The sequence below is a fragment of the Amblyomma americanum genome, chromosome 1 (assembly GCF_052857255.1).
Source record: "Amblyomma americanum isolate KBUSLIRL-KWMA chromosome 1, ASM5285725v1, whole genome shotgun sequence".
NCBI lineage: Eukaryota > Metazoa > Arthropoda > Arachnida > Ixodida > Ixodidae > Amblyomma > Amblyomma americanum.
Genome location: NC_135497.1, coordinates 145,047,078 through 145,066,045, shown reverse-complemented (window position 1 = coordinate 145,066,045; position 18,968 = coordinate 145,047,078). Strand labels below are relative to the sequence as shown.

The 18,968-nt window shown below is 50.3% G+C and overlaps 1 protein-coding gene across 1 annotated transcript; it reads left to right on the top strand.

Annotated features, from left to right (window-relative positions):
• The first annotated feature begins 313 nt into the window (after nt 1–313).
• On the top strand, nt 314–17,639 carry LOC144113819 (carboxypeptidase Q-like). Its single transcript, XM_077647155.1, has 5 exons — nt 314–602; nt 1,283–1,596; nt 11,247–11,496; nt 13,316–13,419; nt 16,900–17,639. Exons 1-5 carry the CDS (start codon nt 440–442, stop codon nt 17,470–17,472), a joined length of 1,404 nt encoding a protein of 467 aa, XP_077503281.1. The 5' UTR covers nt 314–439; the 3' UTR covers nt 17,473–17,639.
• The last annotated feature ends 1,329 nt before the right edge of the window (nt 17,640–18,968 follow it).

Below are 18,968 nucleotides of genomic sequence, written 5' to 3'. Positions count from 1 at the left end.
CCCGTCTTCAATAAAAGACGACGATTCCTGCAGTAACCGAACCGGTGCTTCCGTACATTCACTGTTTCTTTGCGTTACAAAAGTACGTGTGAGGAAACTGCGAAAGATAACCAAACCAGTAATTCGACATTTCGTATAAAAAAAGAACGCGATCTGTTACTGTCTTGAAGAGTTCGTCGTAGTCATCAAAACGTCTCCTGCGCGCGCAGACAAGGCGATCCCGACGACAGGCCTACTACGCGTGTACAGGTAGAGCAGTGCACGTGTACGGGCGGTGGCTCGGAGCCGGATGGGCCTGTACCACGAAGGGATATCAATATCTTGCGCCCGCAACCAGAGGAGCCCCGGTGACAGACGTCGGTCGGCGACAGCGCGCAGGCGCCGCCGCGGACACCTGAGACGCGCCGCGACGGCCGGGAGGCAGAGGCAGCCTCCCCCCATGGCGCGCTCTTTCCTCCCGCTGCTCGTAGCTCTCCTGGCGGCTGCTGCGCGGCGCACTCACGCCGTGTGCATCGTGCCCGACGAGCCTTTCCGGGAGATCCGCAACGCCAGCGAGCAAGTGCAGAACCTCATCACGCTCTTCCGCTCGGGGGCCGAGAAAGGTAGCGTGCGCACTTCTTGCTTTGCATTTAGCAGAGATAATTGCACTTGCGCTAGCCGCGCAGGAAATAGACGCGTTAGCAGCCTAAACGAAGGCAAAACTATAGGAGAGCATTGATGACTCCTGCTGCTTGGGAAGGAATAGCTGTAAGCATAGTTTCATGACTGACTTCAAGACCAGAAGTGAGAATTTTGTTTGTTTAAGAAGAGAGTTGCTTTGTATAGCTCACAATTCATCGTCACATACTGCGCACTGCTGCGTGCCAATGCAACATGCATGTACGAATGTCGGCGGAAAATGGGAACTTCTTCCAAATAATTGAAATTCGAACCCCTCACCCGAGTAACTCAAACCTGTATAATCATGCATGGGGCATTTCCCTTTCTTCGTTCAGTTATTGGCCGCGTACCCTCGAAGGAATTTGTCGTCTCGTGGCCAACGCCCTAAAAACCGCCACAGGCTACTTCTGTGTTCAGCCTGCTACAATGTTCACCCAGCTGTGCGCTCGGCACCAGCAATGAACCCGCTGTGCCCGCAATCACGCGGACAAAGTGCGAGCTGCACAGTTGCGGCCGGTACGACACCGAGCGAGAAGCTCGGAGCCACCGCGTTTCATGGCGTGTCTGGCGGCCATGGTTAGGCCTCGCACGCAACCCGTGAGCACTTGGAACCGCTGCGCAGGTACCACGTACCGCGAGCTGTCGCAGTTCGCAGACCGGTTTGGCAGCCGCATGCTGGGCAGTGTGCAGTTGGAGAAGTCCATCGACAACCTCTTGGAGCGCTTCAAGCTCGACCACTTCCAGGACGTGCACACCGAGGACGTATTGGCTGTGCGATGGCGCCGACAACACGAGGAGGCGCGCCTGGTGCGCCCCGAGGAGCACCCGCTGCGCGTGCTGGGCCTCGGCGGGTCGTCCGGAACACCACCCGGCGGCGTCACGGCGCCCCTCGACGTGGTCAAGTCCTTCGCCGAGCTCGAAATGAAGGGCGCCAGCGTAAGGGCGCGGTGCCACACAGGGTTGGCTGAAGCGCGCAGAGAAGGGCGGGGCCATCGTCTATGGCACTGACAGGAATGCTTGCATGGAAGGACAGACACTGCTCCAACAAGCGTTTTAAGCATCTTTTAAGGGAAACTGAACAGCTTTTAGAATCCGACAAGCGTATAATATCCGTATCACTTTTTAGAATTTCGAAAATGCGGTTACCCTCGGCGCTGTGGCCTGACAAATTTTGCCTGCATCGCGCAAAAATACATGCGCTTGCGAGAAGCTTGCAGGCAAAGCAACCTCTTCAGTGCACGTAACTCGTCGAAAAGGCCAAAATTTGTTGGGCCACAGCGTCGAGGGTGAACGCCTTTCGCAATTTATAAAACTGATATGTTTATTAGTTACGGTGGACTACACGCCCCTCAATAACTAAGGGGCCTAACGGTAATAGTTAAAAGATTAACTATTCAGTATTAGTTAACCAGCCTGCCAGTTAGCACCTCATTGCTACATTCTGATATAGTACACCGCTGACAATGTTAGCCGAAAACAAAAGCTCACTTCTAAATTAAAAAGCCCATTTTTCAAAATTATATTAAGTCTAAGGTGAAACACCTTGTATGTAGGGAGTTTCACCTAAGAATGCACAATTTGTAAAAATAGGCTTTTTTAAAGTTAGACGAGCGCTTTTTTAGGCATAGGCATAGACGTAGCACGCGACAATCTCAGCCCCGCCCGTGCTGCAGTGCTCCCCGCTCCTCGCCACTTCGCCGCTCCAGCGCGGGCGGGGCAGAGAATGTCACGTGATACTTGCGCCACGGAGTGTCGCGATTTGGTGGACGTCGCCTTGCACCCTACCGCAAGCGCTTTATGAATAGCGCGTGAAATGGCCCAAATTAGTTGAGCCACAGCGGAATGGGTAATCGCGTTTCCGAAATTCTAATAACTTACACAGTTATTACTAACGGCCGGCTGCAAATCTCTAATTGCAGTCAGGTGCCTATCGGTAATAGTTATAAAGTTAACTATTAAAATTTAGTTACTTATTCACTTTACTAGTTAACATGATTCGCCACTTTTTAGACGTCCGCAGCACTGATATTCCTATGCTGCAAAAAATTGCTCTTACATCTTTCACTCAAAAACCCTATTTTTAAAATCAGTGGGCGGCTTCCCTGAAACATTATATATATATATATATATATATATATATATATATATATATATATATATATATATATATATATATATATATATATATATATATATATATATATATATATTGTAGTGTGGTAATCTTCATCGATATAACCACTGACATGCGTCGCGTGCTGCCGCTCTCAAGGACGAAGAAGTTGTTCGCTGCCTTGCTCTTTCGCCACGCCTGACGCTTCGCTGCGAGTCTCCCCTGAGCGGCTGGAATCATCTGGGTTCACCGAATAAACACACCCCTACAATTGGTGCAGGTGCTGCTGGGTACGTTCCCGTCCACCCTGGAACTAAGAAGCCGCACGTTACCCTCTGCTTCCAGCATGCCGGATGACACTGCCACGACATCGTCGCCCCTCCCAACCACCGTGCTGTGTTCTGGAGCTCTACGGCAGCGTGATCCGTGCTTCTTCAGTGGCACAGCCGACCAGGACGTCGACGATTGGTTGGCGGCATATGAGCGCGTCAGTAGCTACAACAGATGGGACGACGCTATCAAGCTAAGCAATGTAATCTTTTATCTGACTGACGTGGCGAACCTCTGGTTTCGCAACCATGAGGCAGACCTGCCATCTTGGTCTGCATTTAAAAAGAATTTTGCAGAAGTGTTCGGCCGCCCTGCAGTTCGCAAGCTCCGGGCAGAACAACGCTTGCGTGAGCGCACTCAGCAAGTCGATGAGTCGTTCACTAGTTATATAGAGGACATCGTGGACCTATGCAAGCGTGTCGATCCGCTAATGACTGAAGCGGATAAGATCGAGAACATCATGAAAGGCATCTCTGACGACGCGTGCCAAATGCTCTGGGTAAAAAATCCTGCCACGGTGAGTGACGTGATCAAGCTTTGCCAGAGCTACGACGTGCTTCGTAAGAAGCGCGCTTCTACCCGGCGGTCCGGTGTTAGAGACGACGCCATCTCTACACTTGCGCTGGGCGGTTCTACCCCATCAGAGGACAGCCCTTTACTTCAGCAAATCAAAGCCTTCGTTCGAGAAGAGGTCGCCCGCCAGCTATCGCTGGTCCCTCAGTTACAGGATAGTGGCCGCCTTGTTCCTGACATGGCTCCGTCTTTGGCCCCTACCATACGGCGTGCCGTTCAAGATCACATCGCTGACGTTCTTCCTCCCAGCTCCATGCTCCCGCCCAGCCCTGTGCTGCCGCCCAGCCCCGTGCCAGCGCAAGTAACGGCACCACTGACTTACGCCCAAGTTGCGGCCAGGCCGCTCATGCCATCAGCATCTCTTTCCTACCAGGCCGCTCCTTCCAACCTTCCTTCGCCTTTGCCTGGGTCTGCATTCCATGTCCCTATTCCAAGGGTACGCCAACGCCCTACGAACCCTTGGCGTACCGCGGACAACCGACCAATCTGCTACTCTTGCGGGCTGCCGGGCCATGTCGCACGCCTTTGCCGCCAACGCCTTCCACCTTCTCGACCTGAACTATGGAACTACTCCTACAATACAGACCAGCCCTCGCCGCGAAATCCGCCCAGTTCCGAATTTGTATCTCGTGACAATCAAACGTACACAGCTCGCCGATCACCTTCCCCTCGTCGCCGTTCCCCGTCCCCACTCCGACGTTCTACCGGCACCGTTGAGGGAAACTAACAGTCGCAGTTCCCGGGGCAAGAACTGCGCTTGGTTCGAACTCTTCAAGTCCTCGGTGTTCTCCCACTAACGTAATTCAAGTGTTTGTCGACGGCGTCGCAGTACTCGCTCTAGTCGACACGGGCGCTGCCGTATCAGTCATCAGTGAAGCTCTTTGCCGTCGTCTTCGTAAGGTGACCACCGCACTTTCCGACTTTTCGCTTCGCACCGCCTCATCACAGCGCATTCATCCCTCAGCGGCGTGCACGGCCCGTGTTCTCATCGAAGACGTCTTATACACCATCGAGTTTATTGTACTGTCTCGCTGCTCACACGACATCATCCTGGGCTACGATTTCCTTTCCACTCATCATGCCGTTATTGACTGCGCCCGCGCGGAAGTTTCCTTTTTACCTCTTTGTGATACCGTCTTGTGTGACGTCCCTACCCGGCCTGCAAAACTCCTCGTCGCCAGTGACACAGACATTCCTCCATTTTCTGCTGCCCTCGTTCCACTCTCCTGTGAAAGCGTTATTAGTTCGACTGTCTTCTTCACACCTTCCGACGCCGCTTCACGCCATCCCTGCCTCCTGCTTCCATTTGCGGTCCTCAAGATCGAAGATGGCCTTAGTGCAATGTACGTCTCAAATCCATTTTCGTGCCCGTCCGTCCTGCTACGCGGCGAGTGTCTCGGTCGTATTGAAGAACTTGATCCCGCGCTTGTAAATACTCTTCCTGCAACGCCTACTTCATTAGACGTTAATGTGCTCAGCTCTTGCGATACAGCGACCGCTTCGACACCACCCGATGTTCTTCAACAAGCTATTGACGCAGATCTCCCACCCGCACAACGCGATCAACTCGCTGCTCTTCTACAGAACTTCACTTCTGCCTTCGACCTTCCTCACACTGCTCTGGGTCGCACGTCTGTCGTTACGCACGCAATCGACACTGGTACAAACGCACCTTTACGCCAGCGTCCTTATCGCGTGTCGGCCTCTGAGCGCCAAGTCATTGCTGACAACGTGGACGACATGCTTCGCCGGGGCGTCATACAGCCATCTAACAGTCCATGGGCTTCTCCGGTTGTTTTGGTCACCAAGAAAGATGGTTCCATCCGGTTTTGCGTCGATTACCGTAGGCTTAACAAAATCACGCGCAAAGATGTCTATCCTTTGCCGCGAATCGACGACGCCTTGGACTGTTTACAGGGAGCCGAGTATTTCTCCTCTTTGGATTTGCGCTCCGGCTACTGGCAGGTACCGATGGCTGATAATGACCGCTCGAAAACTGCCTTTATAACACCGGATGGATTATACGAGTTCAACGTTATGCCCTTTGGCCTCTGCAATGCCCCGGCTACTTTCGAGCGCCTGATGGACACTGTTCTTCGTGGACTCAAGTGGCAGACCTGTCTTTGTTATCTGGACGACATCGTAGTTTTTTCTGCCGACTTTTCTTCTCACCTTCTCCGCCTAAAGGATGTCCTCACGTGTCTCGCCGGCGCTGGGCTTCAGTTGAATTTGAAGAAGTGCCACTTTGCCGCTCGAAAACTCACAATTTTAGGCCACGTAGTTTCTAAGGACGGCATTCTTCCCGACCCCACCAAACTTCGCGCAGTTGCAGAGTTCCCGAAGCCAACCTCCCTGAAGCAGCTTCGGAGCTTTATCGGCCTCTGCTCCTACTTTCGACGTTTCATCTTGAACTTCGCCTCTATCATCGCTCCTCTGACCCAGCTCCTTGCCGGCAGCTCCGACCTTTCCGCCTGGACTCCAGCCTGCGATAAAGCCTTTGACACTTTACGCCGCCTTTTGGTTTCGCCGCCCATTCTACGCCACTTTGATCCGGCTGCGCCTACGGAGATCCACACTGATGCCAGCGGTATTGGGCTTGGTGCCGTCCTTACCCAACGTAAGCCTGGTTACAGCGAGTATGTTGTGGCATACGCCAGCCGAACATTGACAAAGGCAGAATCTAATTATTCAGTCACAGAAAGGGAATGTTTGGCCATTATTTGGGCTATCGGAAAATTTCGTCCTTATGTGTATGGTCGACCGTTTTACGTTGTGACCGATCACCACGCTTTGTGCTGGCTTGCCTCTCTGAAAGACCCATCCGGTCGCCTTGCTCGCTGGGCTCTTCGTCTCCAGGAGTTTGACATTCATGTCATTTATCGATCAGGGCTGAAGCATACGGACGCGGATGCTCTTTCCCGCTCGCCATTGCCTAGAGATAATTCGTCTGACCACGTCTGTGCCTACGATATGTCGACTCTTACAACTATCGACATGGCTACCGAGCAGCGGAATGACCCCTGGATCAATGCACTTTTGAATTTTCTCTCAAGTCCTACTCCCGGTCATTCCTCCAAAGCGCTCGTCCGCCAAGCACACCACTTCTCCATTCGTGACGGTCTTCTCTATCGCCGCAATTATTTGCTTGATGGACGGAAGTGGCTTCTAGTCATCCCGCGTCATCTCCGCGCCGACATTTGTGCTGCGTACCATGGTGACCCACAATGTGCTCACGGTGGCGTATTGAAAACCTACACACGCCTACGTCTGCGATTTTACTGGCGTGGAATGTACCGCTTCGTAAGACATTTCGTGCGCGCTTGCGAATCTTGTCAACGCCGAAAAACTCCTCAGAAGTCCTCTGTTTCGTTGCAGCCGTTACCCTGCCCTGCTCGTCCGTTTGACCGCGTTGGCATAGATCTCTATGGCCCTCTTCCGACTACTCCTGCTGGAACTCGGTGGATTATTGTGGCAGTAGACCATCTGACTCGCTACACTGAAACATCACCGTTACCCTCTGCCTCTGCAAGAGACGTTGCTTTGTTCATTCTCAACAACTTGATTCTTCGCCACGGGACTCCGAAGGAACTGCTCAGTGACCGCGGACGCGTTTTCTTGAGCGACGCTCTCGAGGCCCTACTGAAAGAATGTCGCATCATTCATCGCACCGCTACTTCTTACCACCCTCAGACGAATGGCCTGACAGAACGCTTCAACCGTACTCTGAGTGACATGCTGGCCATGTACGTCAACGACGCTCATTCCAACTGGGACCACGTTCTTCCCTTCGTAACCTACGCGTACAACACTGCGATACAGACCACCACTGGATTCTCTCCTTTTTTTCTTCTTTACGGGCGCGAGCCAACCTGCACAATGGACGCGCTTTTTCCCTACCGCCCTGATGTTTCTGAATCGACGCCACTCTCGGACGCCGCCCAGTATGCAGAAGAATGCCGTCAGCTCGCTCGTTCGCTCACAAAGGAAAATCAATGGCAACAAAAACACCATCGTGACACTGGTGAGGCGCCTTCATATACGCCCAACTCCCTGGTGTGGCTCTGGGTTCCTGCCACAACCGCCGGCCTGTCAAAGAAGCTTCTTGCTCGGTATCACGGTCCATACCGAGTGCTTCAAAAAACATCTCCTGTGAACTACGTAGTTGAGCCCGTTACGCCATCTGCGGACTTGCGTCGCCGTGGACGCGAAATAGTTCATGTGGACCGAATCAAGCCCTACTACGATCCGTCTGTCCTTTCGGCACCATGAGTCGCCAGGATGGCTCCTTCTCTGCCCGGGGGGGAAACTGTAGTGTGGTAATCTTCATCGATATAACCACTGACATGCGTCGCGTGCTGCCGCTCTCAAGGACGAAGAAGTTGTTCGCTGCCTTGCTCTTTCGCCACGCCTGACGCTTCGCTGCGAGTCTCCCCTGAGCGGCTGGAATCATCTGGGTTCACCGAATAAACACACCCCTACAATATATATATATATATATATATATATATATATATGACTGTTGGCTCCACACACACACACACACACACACACACACACACACACACACACATATATATATATATATATATATATATATATATATATATATATATATATATATATATATATATATATATATATATATATATATATATATGAAGGGAGCCAACAGTCACCGAAGCCAAGGTGCATAGGGGAATGTTTGATTTTTTTTAATGTGTTGTGCGGATCAGTGGGATAATAATTCATAGATTAATCTATCGCTTAAAGAAAATTACTTATAAAGCAGCAGAAAAAACAACTGTGCTGCCGGTGGGATCCGAAACCACGACCTCTGAATATGTAATATATATATATATATATATATATATATATATATATATATATATATATATATATATATATACTTATGAAGGGAGCCAACAGTCACCGAAACCAAGGTGCATAAGGGAATGTTTAATTTTTTTTTTCAATGTGTGGTGCTAATCAGTGGGATAATGATACTAAGATTAATCTATCGCTTAAAGAAAATTAGTTATAAAGCAGCAGAAAAAACAACCATGCCGCCGGTGGGATCCGAACCCACGACCTCCGAATATCGCGTCCGGTGCTCTTACCAACTGAGCTACGGCGACGGCTGTCTAATCTGCTGCTTTCGTGGGTATTTATATTTTTTGCTTGTAAGCTAACCTTGAGAGTGTTCACACGGTGGAAAAAGTAACAATCGAAACGTCAGAATAAAGATTGTTACTTTTTCCACCGTGTGCCCACTCTGTTGCGTTTATGTTGTACTGGATCCATCCAATCTTCACTCCCTGATATTTTATATATATATATATATATATATATATATATATATATATATATATATATATATATATATATATATATATATATATATATATATATATATATATGTATATATATATAGAGCCTGTGTAGGCTCTGTCCGAAACGTCGACTCAAAATAAATATATGGCTAAATGAAGCGTTTTCAACTTTGAATTTTTGCCTCTAGCAACCAAATACGTTTATCCTTCTATATATATATATATATATATATATATATATATGGAGGTCGTGGGTTCGGATCCCACCGGCGGCATGGTTTGTTTTTTCTGCTGCTTTATATAAGCAATTTTCTTTACGCGATAGATTAATCGAAGTATTATTATCCCACTCATCAGCACTACATACAAAAAAAAATTCCCCTGTGCACCTTGGTTTCGGTGACTGTTGGCTTCCTTCATAAGTATATATATATATATATATATATATATATATATATATATATATATATATATATATATATATATATATATATATATATATATATATATATATATATATATATATATATATATATATATATACACACACATATACACTCAGTCTTGGCACTCGTGATGCCATAGGAAGTATAAGAGGGCTCTCGCACTCGCACAGCTCCGTGACCTTTCAGTCACGTTCTACATGGCACTTGAGGCGTAGCAGGACGTTCCTGAGTCCGCCGCTACAGTCGAGGGTGGGGCTGGTGAACACCTTCAAGGTTAGCTTACATACGACATAAATACCCTCGATAGCAGACGTGGCAGTAATTGCATTACTGCAGTGAAGTCACAGTAACTTAATTACTCTTCGCGGTAATTTCGGAATGTAATGAATTACTTAGTAACAACTAACTTTGCAGCAAATTTAATCATTTTCGAAATTGCTTTTCCTAAAATGCGTCTCTGCTCCTCGTGTCTGCAAAGCTTTGGCCTCTCGCATACACGGCAGGGCGCCCCGAAATCAGGAACGACGCGTGGCAAGCCGGCGCCAGTTAAGCGATCGGCGAGTGACAAATGAATTCAGTAAGACCGCGCGCCCGAGACCACCGGTGTCCTGCCGGTTCTAAGCACCCTGGCCTTAAAAGTGACACAAGAATGTTGCCTGCCAGTTTCAGTTCCATGCATAATAGCGGCCATCATGATGCTGGTTAAAAACATGTGATCTGATAGCCATATTAGTGCGCCTTGTATTTGGTCCACCGAGTTAATGGCTGGTTATAACAAGGTCTTACCTGATAATGACTGCCGCCACGGTTAGCAAGAATGCGGACAGTGTATGCATGTGGACACAAGAAAGAAAAAGACAACATGTTGTGCGCATGTGCTGTATTTTTCTTTCTTGTGTTGTCCAGGGGGGTTGGCGTCGTCACCTTTCACCCCGCCGTTAACGGGGCACTGCGACACTTTCTGATCAGGGTAAATGAACTCACAAAGTCGTCAGATCGTATTGTCACGAACATCGCCAGGCTCGCCAATCACGCGCGCAAGGAGTATAGAAGTAGCTGCGTCTCTAGGTAAATCAGAAAATCAAGCGACGGCATGTTTACGTCACAGATGACGTCTCACTGGGTGGGGCCGGTGGAAATGCGCCTAGCTTTCAGTGTTCTCGAGAGAAGCAAAGGTGCGAAAGGTAAATTTAGATTCCCGATTACTCTGCCTCCACAAATTCCTGCCGGAGGAGATTCAGAATTATATGTCTTTGAACGTTGAACGCTTATCGCATGTTTTTTGAAAATGTCTCATCAGTTCCTCCACGGCAATTCAGTTGTCACACACTTCCGGCTCCGTATAACTTCGCGCTTGTGAAAGTAAGGGGCAAAAAGAACTGCGCTAAACCGCGTTTTAAATTCACTCTGATCACTGGTAGGAAATGCGACGTTAATCAAACAAGCAGTGATTGCCGAAACAGATTACTTGGTGGCTTTTAGCCGCTTACGTTGTCGTAGCACGCAGGAACAATTGACTGTACACGCAACATCAATTTCACGAGGCGCAATCGAACACGTACGCCACCACCTGCCAACCGTACCCAATTCAAGCCCAGCCGGTTTTATGCTCGCGCATCGATGACTGCCACAGGGCAAAGCTGAATGCTAGAGGAGCTTGCCCGCACGCACCGCGAGGGTGCGCATTGGATCGGTACAAAAACTTACCTGCGCCGAGTTGGTGCTGCAAGTAGTAGCTTGTTTGACAGTGCCTTGTAACGAGATACACCAGAGCCCGCGGCTGTCGTCCCGCAGGTGAGCGGCCACATCGTGCTGTACATGCCGGAGTGGAAGGGCCACGGCAGCTACGCCAGCTACTTGCTGAAGGGGACTTCGAAAGCTGCGCGGCTGGGGGCTCTGGGGGCGCTGTTCCGCGCCCCCGAGCCGCTAACCGGAACCGCGCTCTTCGCGGGACTCACCGGCTACGAGAAAGACGCACCGCGCATCGCCGCCGCTGTGCTCACCAAGCAAGATGCCGACCTGCTTGCGCGCATGGTCGACCGAAGTATGCACTTTTATTTGCCCCGCTATGCTTCTCTTTGCTGCGGCCCAAAAGCGACAGGGCGGTCTTAAGCTGCAGCACTGAAATAGCGATTAGTCTTTGTAGACGGTTGGCGTTAGAGACAACCGGTCCGAGTTTTGATGAATCTCGCGGTGCCTGTAGCCAATCAACGACAATTTGGAGAAAACGAAGTGTAATTTCGACGATGCCTCGAGGATAAGATTGCCCCAAATGCTGATTTTTGAGCGCCGCCTCGCTGCTGCAGATTACGCTTGGCTAATCAGAAAACTGTGGTCGCACGAGGGGAGTTGTGTTCTGTGCACTTTTCAAAGGCCCCGCAGAGAGAGCAATAGGCGCCGGCGCTGAAGCGCTTGACTGGGCTGACGCCTAGTGTCTCGTTCGGCTAAGTCAATTCAAAACGGTGCTAAGTTGTCTTCTTTGTTGCGGGTGGTACGAGCGGAACGGAAGCGGACGAAAGTCACCCTATGCAGTCGCAGTTCATGCAACGATGACAATTGCTTTGCTTGCATGTTTAAAGTACCATAAGGATCATATGAAACGCGAACAAGATTAATTTTAATGTGAAAAGAAAAGGATATCTTTGTCGGGGGATGTCCTTCAAGACACTTAAAGTCGAAGGACACTGAATACGAGAGCAGTTGACTTCCACTTGAATAGCTCGAAGAGCAGAACGCGGAGATGTTAATTGTTCCTTCCTGTGTTTGCTTCCAGCCGCTACGATTTTTCTTTTCGTGTGTCTCGTTTCAGTCGTCCTGTTCGCGTTTTATTTGGCGCTCATGGTAGGTCAGCGCCTCAGCTGAGTTGTAACACAGGAGTCGCAAAGTCGTTTATATTGCCGGGATTTCAAAGTAGGTGTACAGTCTTTATAACGCGCGATTTACAGGTGTGCCCTTGAAACACAGTATCTACGCACAGAGTCATTCACCGTTAATGTGAACGGGAGCCCGCCAGGTGGCAGAGACTTGCAAACTAGCCAGCAAGTGCACCGCAGCATGGGTACCTGCCATGGTTCCCCTCTTTTTGCGCGTGTGAAATCATGAGGATATCACTCTCATGTAACGCTCTACGAAGCTGGGGTATAACTTGATCACGAGCTCCCGTGTTCAAACTTTAGAGTGGACGGCCGCGCACATGAACTACAAGGAAGAACACACGTATCGCAGCCGGCATTTAGCCCCAACGTTGTGCAACGAAGCGAAAATAGCGAAAGGTCAGCTCCGTCTCCCCTTTAGTCACTGCAGTAGCGGCGGCCACCACAGAGTGGAAGATAAAACCTCAGAATTTATTTAGGAGCTGAAATTACTGGACGTTACCCGAGGGTTCAGCTGCATCTGATCGGCCGCCGAAAGTTGGCAGTGCAGGAAAAATTGCACAGTGGTCCGGCATGAGAATGTACAGCCCGCACACGGAGAGATAAAATGTCACCACAGTTCCTGATCCCGCCTAATTCTCGAAGTCAGTAAAAGCTTATTCTTTTTCCCTTTCTGATGTGAACGGTGCATACAGGCAACTCATGCGGCTTTTCCAGGGTAAAGCTTCATCGCATTGTGGAACAAAGGCTTCTTTTAGAACCCTATTTCGGTCATGTCTGAAAACTAAAAATCCTCCACAAAAAAGTTGATGAGCATGATCCGTGTCTTTTCACAATTTCTTTCCTACCAATATGACAGGTCTCCGAGCGTTTCAGCTTTCGCGGACGCGGTCTGCTGTGACACCAATCATTGTTTGGTGCGAGAGTTGTCCCTCCTATTTTCCTACGTTGTGGTGCGTGCCCTGCTTTAAAGGTGTCGTTTGGTTGCAGGGCAGGAGGTGGTCGTCCACATGCGCATGGACCCTGGCGAGCCGCAACAAGTCGTTTCGAGAAACATTCTCGTCGAGTGGAAGGGCAGCAAGTACCCCAAGGAGGTGACCTCAACCTTTTTGCTAGATAATCTGGCTCAGCATTCGAACGCGACCGCTCAGAGGACGTCGAGAAGAGAACTGTGGGCGAGTTGATACGTGTTCATGCTCACGCAGCGCAAAAAAACAACGGGCAAAGCGAGACGCTAGACGACAAAAGAGCTCGTGTTTTTGGACGGTGTCGTCTGGCATTCTTTGTTTGTTCGTTGTATTTTCGCGCTGTGTCCAGAAGACAGCGGAGGGGTCCAAGGCGCGAGAATTTTGCTTTGAGAACTGGCTACCTGGCAGCGAGCAATATCGTCGTTGCTGCCTGCAGCGCGGATATGATAAAAGCGATGCTGACGACGACAGACACAGTGGCGAGAAGCTATGGCGCAAAAAGACAATGAAGTGCGAAGGAGAAAAGGCAACGATAACAGCAGGGCTGTGTTGGTGTCTTTCTGACGTATTTGTCTTATCGAGCTGCGCCACAACCTGCAACCAACTGGCCCAAAAATCAGCTCCACGGACACGGAAATGATCAAGACAAGACGAGACAATTAGGGTCCGTGGCGAGGGTAGCTGTTTGGCCGAGTTGGTGTATCGTGAAGAAAAGTAGCCCTCGATCAGACAGGACAAAACGAAGAGAACACCACGTGCGTTTTGCGCTGTCTGATCGAGGGCCATGGAAAGATATTTACTAAGGTTAAGAAAAGTGCACAAGCGATCGGTATTTCGCTCCGCAAAAATGTCAAATAAGTTAGAATCATTAAAGGGAAGCTCTAACGCATTATTGATAATTCGTCAGGATTGAAGGTTTCGCATGTGTGAAGCTTGTAGGTTAGGCATGTCAAGTTGTTGTGCATTTAAAGTGATTACGTAATCGCCGATTAAAGCCATGACGATATTCAGGCTTCTCCTCATAGCACAAAAAAAGTGCAGAGAAACTAGATGATTACGTAAATGTGACGTTTCAGATTTGTGCCGCCCTCGCCCACATACTGCCATGCGTCGCCCGATGCTGCTATAGAACGCTTTGCGGCATTTACCTTCGGTGGCATTGGTTTTCCTCCTCTGAGGCGATGTTTCTGCGTTGGAATTGTATCGTCGCTCTAGATGACTTCATCACCAGGCTCTTTACCCGGCACTGTGTTCTGCGGAGAAGCCTGTACTACCGCAGCTGTATTCAGAGATTACGCCTTTTTAAACGCTAGCACAAAAGGCCTCGCATGCTTTATCTGATCTTTTCAAGCGTGCCACCCCTTTAAGCTAATCGAATTCTAAAATCTCTTCAGTTACGCTTTAACATCCAGGATATCCGCAGCCGCAATTAAAAATAATGCTCCTATTCTCTCCCCTCAAGTCATGCTTGCCGACTCGCCAGAAAAAAATAAAATAAAAGAACAGGACAGGTCCGCGCACCCCGTTCTCCCCCCCCCCCCTACTTGGGCGCGGCCAATGAGAAGGCTCGCCAGGATTCCTCGCTTTACGTCAGAGGGAGGAGGGGCGGCTAGGAACGCGTGGTGAGTAGCCGCCTTAATCGGCAGCAAGCCGCATTAAAAAAAAAATTATTCATAAACATGAGGTCCACACAAAACTTTTAAATTTGACTCAAAATACTCACAAAGGCCACCTCTACAGATGTGTCACATTAGAATATGGCAATCGAAATCATTTCAGGGTCCGTTTAATGTTCGTTTTGCTAAGTCCTAAGTTAACAGTCATCTGTTGGCGCCGTACCCTTTCTGTCTTATCATTTCTGTGTATCTCGTCTTTATATGCACCAGCATGCTTCAACACTATCTTTCCCAAATAGTCCAGCAGCAAGTTTTGTTAAATAATGTCTATGTTTTTGCTCTAGCACTGGCTGGGCCTTAGGAAAGAAAAAAACATGCTTGTGTGCAGCCACGTAGCCCATAAATTTTTTTTTTTCAGGTGGGGCTCAAGGCAGTTTTTTGTAATGGGGCGGGGTCTTGGCGGTGCGTGCTCAACTAGAAAGATTGGAGGGAGGGGCAGCTGGATTCCGGCCATCTTGTGCCAGCGAATTCGAACTCGAGGCACCTACCTGGACCAAGATACAGCGTACACTTCCCCTCAGCCACGTGTCCATCCAATCGTTCATGGTCTAATAATCTGTGTTTATTCAGTGGCGGTCATGCGTAGCGCCATCACTGTGTCAATCGTTTCGCGAACCAGATATATGTCTATAGGTGTATATAGTCGGATACAACTCAATAAAGAAGCGGCAGAAACTCTTCAAAGGGGGCCCTCCAGCCAATGGCGCCGACGGATTGTCATGGTTTGGTTTGGTTTATTGGGGTTTAACGTCCCAAAGTTGCTCAGGCTACGTGAGACGCCGTAATGAACGGCTCTATAAATTTCGACCACCTGGAGTTCTTTAACGTGTACTGGCATCGCACAGTACACGGGCCTCTAGAATTTCGCCTCCATCGAAATTCGATCGCCGCGGCCGGGATCGAACAGCCGAACGCCATGACCACTGAGCCATCGCGGCGGCCCGACCGATTGTCATGACGTCACGCTTAATTCTCTTGCGCCTCATAGCGTAACATCGCAGGGGTCTGGAAGGCGCTAAGGGATTAACTGCGGGCCATGAAGTCGGTTGGCGCCTTTGGCTAGGGGGCCTCTTTTGAAGTGCGCTCTTGTATCCTGGTGGTAAGCGGTCGAAGGTTTTCGGTGTGGAAAAACATTGAGAACAAACATCACGAAGAGATTGGCCTCACCTACATTTTCTGTACTGGGCGAAAAAGCCAAGTAGCGAACGAAATGTTGGATCAGGACATTAGGGCAGAGGCTAAGCGGTGCATGTCGACCGGCGTGAAACGTTTACTTGTGTCACGAGCCAACGAAATATATTTATACTCTGATGAATAGCCAGCACACCCTCAGGACCAGACAGCGCTAAAAAACCACGTGAACGAATCAGGAATCAGAGAGCCATCAGCTGCCAACACGAGTAAAGCTATTGCGCCCTGGTTACCAATTTCGACCCCCCGCAGCGAGTAAGCAGTGACCGCCATTGCGAGTACCTGCCGCGGGCCTTTTCAATTGTGTCGCGAAAAAAATAACCCGCCAGACATGTAGCCCTCCCCTTAAAGTGAAGAAGTGACAGCCCTTTTAAATGCTCACGTTGCCAGGCCTACGAGGGCTATGTCATCACTGATGTAGCATTAATGAGGGCCCACACCCTGGGGCACATGTACACCGTATGGCATCATGATTTCCTTCGCCCAGTGTGCGCACGATTCCGGCTGCGACATGTTACAACGCTTACTCCGCCTATCCCGGGGAAAGACCTCTGCGCAGCTGGCTATACCACTCTTTTAAAAAGAAGAGGGAGGAGACAGAGAGTCTCTAGTTTCTACAAGCTGTGTCGCTGCAGTGTCGACTGGGGCTAGTTTTGGCTAGTGATCATCACTCTGTCTCTTGTTACTAGTGGTATACCGCTTGGAATCCATCAGTGTGCTGCTGCTGTCGCGCTCGCAGTACGTGCTGGTCGGCGCGCACATCGACAGCTGGGACATCGGCCAGGGCGCGGCGGACAACGCCGCCGCGGTGTTCATCGTGTGGCGCGCCCTGTCGGTGCTCAAGCGGCTCGGGCTGCAGCCCAAGCGCACCGTGCGCTTCGTTGTGTGGACGGCGCGCGAGCAGGGCATGGAGGGCGCCACCGAGTTCTTCCGGCGCTACGCGGCCGACAGCGGCAACACCACCATGGCGCTGGAGCTGGACCTAGCGGCCTTCGCCCCCACGGGCCTGGCGCTGTCCAACGTGCGCAACAACGACACCGTCTGCATCGTGCGCGAGATGCTCAAGGAGTTCGAGGCCATCGACGCCAACGGGCTGACACGCGGCGGCGGCGCGCCTGAGCTGCGCCTCTGGCGCGAGGCGGGCGTCCCCGTAGCCGGCTTCAACACGGCCTGGTACTTCCACGACGACATGCGCCACTCGGAGGCCGACACCGTGTCCGGCATCCAGAGCGGGGATCTGGACCTGAGCGCCTCCATGGTCGCAGGCCTGGTACACATGCTGGGCCAAATGGAGAGGAAGCTGCCGCGCTAGGAGGCCGCCGCTTTCCTTAGAGGACGGGGAGAAGACGGAGCACTTCGTCACACCCGCCTAGCTTGAAGCATGCCCGAGCATTGTAGAGTCTCGCGGCAATTACCCCTCATGTAATACCTAATAATCAGCACTGAGGTACGATAATAAACAAACACGTTTGTACCTTCGACGAGCTATTGCAACTGGCTTTTAAAGCTTCCTGGCCACTTGGTATACAGAAGGCTACGTTGTGGCGGAGCTATACGTGACAAATAGCCTTTAGAATTCACGCTGCCCGTTCTAAACCTACTGCCTTACACGAAAATGTCTACAAGCGGTTTTGTTACAGTCTAAAGTCAACGCCTTCTTTTAAGCGTGGCTTTCCCACACTGCTCGCCCTGCTGCACAGAGAACGCTGCGTCCTCTTGCGACAACTCAAGCTAAGGGCGTTCTCACCCGCCGCAGTGGCTGAGTGAGTCTTCTCTCACTACTCACTGTTGCGGGCCGCTCTCATGTGCACCAGCAGGGCCGCTCTCATGTGCACTTGAGTAGGGTGCCTGGCACCTTACGCTTGAGCGCCAACACACGGGTACATATAGAAAGTATAAACAAACAGGGACGAAGCGTGTTCTTCTTATGTTGGTTGAGCAGCAAACCGTTAACAATAAACCCGTTCACCCAGCAGTCGTCTCTTTAACAACGGCGACTAGGAAGCCACGAACCTGCCGACGACGACTCGAGCATCAAACAGTGGCAGGCATCATGAACAGCGCCGAAGTAGCAGCCCCGTCCCCCGGCAACCAACCATTCATCGGGGGCCTGTCGGAATTATGCCCCTCGGCAGGTAACATGGCTATCTATCTTGAGTGGTTCGAGGCCTTCGCGATAGTGTATAAACTGCACGAGCAAAGTAAGAGGGACGTACTTATCGCGACACTGGCCGCATTCAATTTTCCATAGTCTCTTGAGTATGTCGTATCATACATTCCTTTCAAGAAGCCCTCAGTGAACCTGCAATGAATTAATGATCTGAAAAAATGGATATGCGCATATGCATGTCTGTGTCGGCTATAAATGCCCGTTTGGACGTATGGGCCCCAACAAGGGCCGGTGTTGGGGACCATACGTCCGGATTCTTGTTTCTGGTGGTCGGCTGGGGTGGTGGTCCTGGCTGCCGAGGTGGAGCTTGTGTGCCGTCCGAAGTCCGGGGTAAGTTAGCCAGAAGTGGTCTGCCGTCGCTTCTGCAGCGGGAGCGGGGCATAGTGGGCAGATCGGAAGAGGAGTCTGCCATGTTCAGGAGGCCCCGACCACAGGCGCCAGAGCAGCATATATTACGAAGGGCATATTTGCTCAATTAAAAAAAAAAGCCTGCTATGAGTGCTCAAGAAGCACAATAGGGGCATCTGCAGCTTCTTTATTTTCAAGCAAGCGTGCAAATGCCACGACACAACATAAATGCTGTGCAACTCTCTAACAATTAGATTACGCTGCATATTTGATTAGCACAACAAAGAACA